The sequence below is a fragment of the Carya illinoinensis genome, chromosome 10 (assembly GCF_018687715.1).
Source record: "Carya illinoinensis cultivar Pawnee chromosome 10, C.illinoinensisPawnee_v1, whole genome shotgun sequence".
Classification (NCBI taxonomy): Eukaryota; Viridiplantae; Streptophyta; class Magnoliopsida; order Fagales; family Juglandaceae; genus Carya; species Carya illinoinensis.
Genome location: NC_056761.1, coordinates 802,566 through 805,817, shown reverse-complemented (window position 1 = coordinate 805,817; position 3,252 = coordinate 802,566). Strand labels below are relative to the sequence as shown.

At 37.6% G+C, this 3,252-nt stretch overlaps 1 protein-coding gene across 1 annotated transcript; it reads left to right on the top strand.

The window, feature by feature from the left end:
* The first annotated feature begins 728 nt into the window (after nt 1-728).
* Nucleotides 729-2,974, top strand: LOC122278836 (cytochrome P450 94C1-like). Its single transcript, XM_043089039.1, has one exon. It carries the CDS (start codon nt 971-973, stop codon nt 2,471-2,473), a length of 1,503 nt encoding a protein of 500 aa, XP_042944973.1. The 5' UTR covers nt 729-970; the 3' UTR covers nt 2,474-2,974.
* Nucleotides 2,975-3,252: the final 278 nt, after the last annotated feature.

The window sequence follows — 3,252 nt, the reverse complement described above, 5'->3', positions numbered from 1 at the left end:
GATTTTGATTTTGTTAGTAGTACTCAAGAAAACCGCAAGCTCGATCTATTTATAATGGGACTTGGTTAATTGTACATCACATTTAGCGTATAACTCCATTTTTGAGCAATCCAAGTAGGAGGCTTTTATTTGGTGATGCATGGGTTATTTTATTATTGAAGGTGTCGTGTTTTATTTACCTTTAAACATGATTGACAACTATTTGCTTGGGTTACATGGGTGTGTACATAGGAAGCTGGACTATGCCGGCCAAGGCCCCAAGACATCGGGCAATAAAAGTCTTTCCAAAAAAAAAAAAAAAGAGTTTTTGTCACTAATTTATTATAACGAAAATCTTTTTTTTTTTTTTAGTGTTTATAAATTAATATATAGCCGCAAAAAGTAGTCTGAGAAATAAATTAATAACCTATATCTATATAGCAGTACTTAAAGACATTCAAGAATTAATAAAAGCCCAAAATTTCCTAATTAAAATTGAAAAATAAAAGTAATAAAAATAAATATTTAAATACACTGTAGAATAATAAGTAAGTTAGAGAAATAAATAGTATATGATTAACCATTTCTGTGAGATAATGAAGAGACAAGCAACTGGTACGGATAAGATCAACCAAATCACGCGGTCAATATTCTTTCCAAATTACATTATGTACGTGACGCAGAAGTGGCATCTAGTAATATAATAGACTTTGTTCTTTTGCGCACGGGTTTTGCATGCTCTTATATTATTATTATTATTATTATTATTATTTATTGTTCTAGTTCACTTTATTATTTTCTATTTTGTTATTTGACACCGCAAACGAAAAAGATATATATATATACCGCTTATGAACTCGATCACTTCACCAACAAATTAATATATAATTATAGCGTCCAATACATAATACCTCCCGTCCGTCTTTTGTCTCTCTCGGTAAAATTTCTTCTCTCTTTCCCCCATTACATTTTTTTTTTTTTTTTTCTGTTGATGGATCTTGAAGTTGAAGCTTCCTGGTTTCTGCAGTTTCTTCACCCCCGCTATTGTTTTCTTGTATTCTCTTTCGTAATATTTTCTCTCCTGCTCTACCTGGTTAGACTAAAGCCTTGGTGCAACTGTGAGATTTGTCATGATTATCTCACGTCGAATTGGTCCAAACAATTTGATAATCTTTGTGATTGGTATGCTCATCTTCTGAAAAACTCTCCTAGTAAAACCATCCACATACATGTTCTCCGAAACACGATCACTGCTAACCCCGATAATGTCGAGTATATACTCAGAACAAGATTTGAGAATTACCCAAAAGGAAAACCTTTCTCCATGATCTTGAGTGACTTTCTGGGTCGAGGTATATTCAACGTGGACGGGGACCTATGGAGATTCCAAAGAAAGATGGCGAATCTAGAGCTTAGCAAGTCCTCCATGGTATCGTATGCATTCAATATTTTCAATTGCGAGATTAAAAACCGACTTGTCCCTCTTTTATACTTGGTTGCAGGCAAAAAGGATGAAGTTTTGGATTTACAAGACGTGTTTCGAAGATTCTCCTTTGATTGCATATGCCAATTCTCATTTGGGTTGGACCCTAGCTGCCTCGAGTTGTCGCTACCGATGTCTGAATTCGCTGTTTCCTTTGACCTTGCATCAAAATTATCTGCTGAGAGAGCCATGTCTGTGTCCCCGGTTTTATGGAAGATCAAACGGAAACTCAATATAGGTAGTGAGAAGAAATTAAGAGAAGCTGTTTGCGTGATCAACATCTTGGCACAGGATGTCATAAGGCAGAAGCGTAAACTGGGATTTTCCAATCATAAAGATCTTTTGTCCCGGTTCATGGGCGCTGTAAATGATGAACCATATCTGAGAGACATCGTTATAAGCTTCCTCTTAGCTGGCCGTGACACTGTTGCATCAGCCTTGACTAGCTTCTTCTGGCTATTGGCAAACCACCCGCTCGTGGAGTCAGAAATCCGGCTCGAGGCAGACCGAGTCATCGGAGCAAACCAGGAGCTCAAAAGCTTCGAGCAGCTGCGAGAGCTCCATTATTTACAAGCTGCGGTTTATGAGAGTATGAGACTCTATCCTCCGATACAATTCGATTCAAAGTTTTGTCAAGAGGATGATGTCCTTCCTGATGGGACGTATGTGAGGAGAGGCACTAGGGTTACTTACCATCCCTACGCAATGGGTCGGATTGAAGAAATCTGGGGTCCGGATTGTTTAAGATTCAGGCCAGAAAGGTGGTTGAAGGATGGTGTATTCATTCCAGCGAACCCTTTTAAGTACCCAGTTTTCCAAGCTGGAGTTAGGGTCTGTTTGGGCAAAGAAATGGCTCTGGTGGAGCTAAAATGTCTCGCTCTTTCATTGGTTAGGAGATTCCAAATCGACTTGGCGACACCGGGCCGCACTCCCCTGTTCTCTCCCGGGCTCACCTCCTCTTTTAGAGGCGGACTACCGGTCTTGGTGCGGAAAAGAGAAACACCTTTATAATTCACAATACATCTATCTGTATTCAGTTTTATTCCTGAAGGTTGAAAATATTGTGTGTAGCCGAGCACCAATGAAGTCGTTGCAGGTTTTAGCGTATGAGAGAAATGTGACATGGGATTTGATGGCCAAGTACATGGGCTACATATATCAAGTACCAGAAACACGTCTGCAGGTTGGTGTCGGCGGGACTTTTATCTTGTTGTACCGTGTGGCTGTGTAGCTGGTGTTTCTTGACTGTGCAGCTAAATATAACATAAGACATTCCTTCATGGAATCTTTAGACGTTCTGCCAGTTTTGGTGCTCTTCAAAAGCTCCAAAATTTGACTTATTAGGTTGCGAGGAATATGAATATAAATTAATGTATAAAGCGTGTACCCGTGTACGTGATTCTTGTGTATGTGTGTGCATGTATATATATATATATATATATTACTTAATGATGTTGTTTGGGACTTTAGTCTTGGATTATGTATAGTACTGCAAACCCTACGAATACTGAAAACCCTAAGGTCTCGTTTGTTTTTAAAGATGAAATAAGATGAGATAAAATCTTTTAAGATATGTTGAGATGAGATGAGATAAGATGAGATTAGATGAAATATGTGTTTGTTTTTAGAGATGAGATGAAATAAAAAAATTTGAGATATGTTGAGATGAGATGAGATAAGATGAAATATGTGTTTACTTTTAGAGATAAGATGAGATTAGTTTGACTTTGTTATAGTTAGTAATATGATGGGACCCACAAGTACTTGTAGTACTTCTTATAATATTTTAT

Coding starts and splice junctions, on each gene's coding strand:
- LOC122278836 (XM_043089039.1), top strand. CDS start 971: ATGGATCTTGAAGTTGAAGCTTCCTGGTTTCTGCAGTTTCTTCACCCC.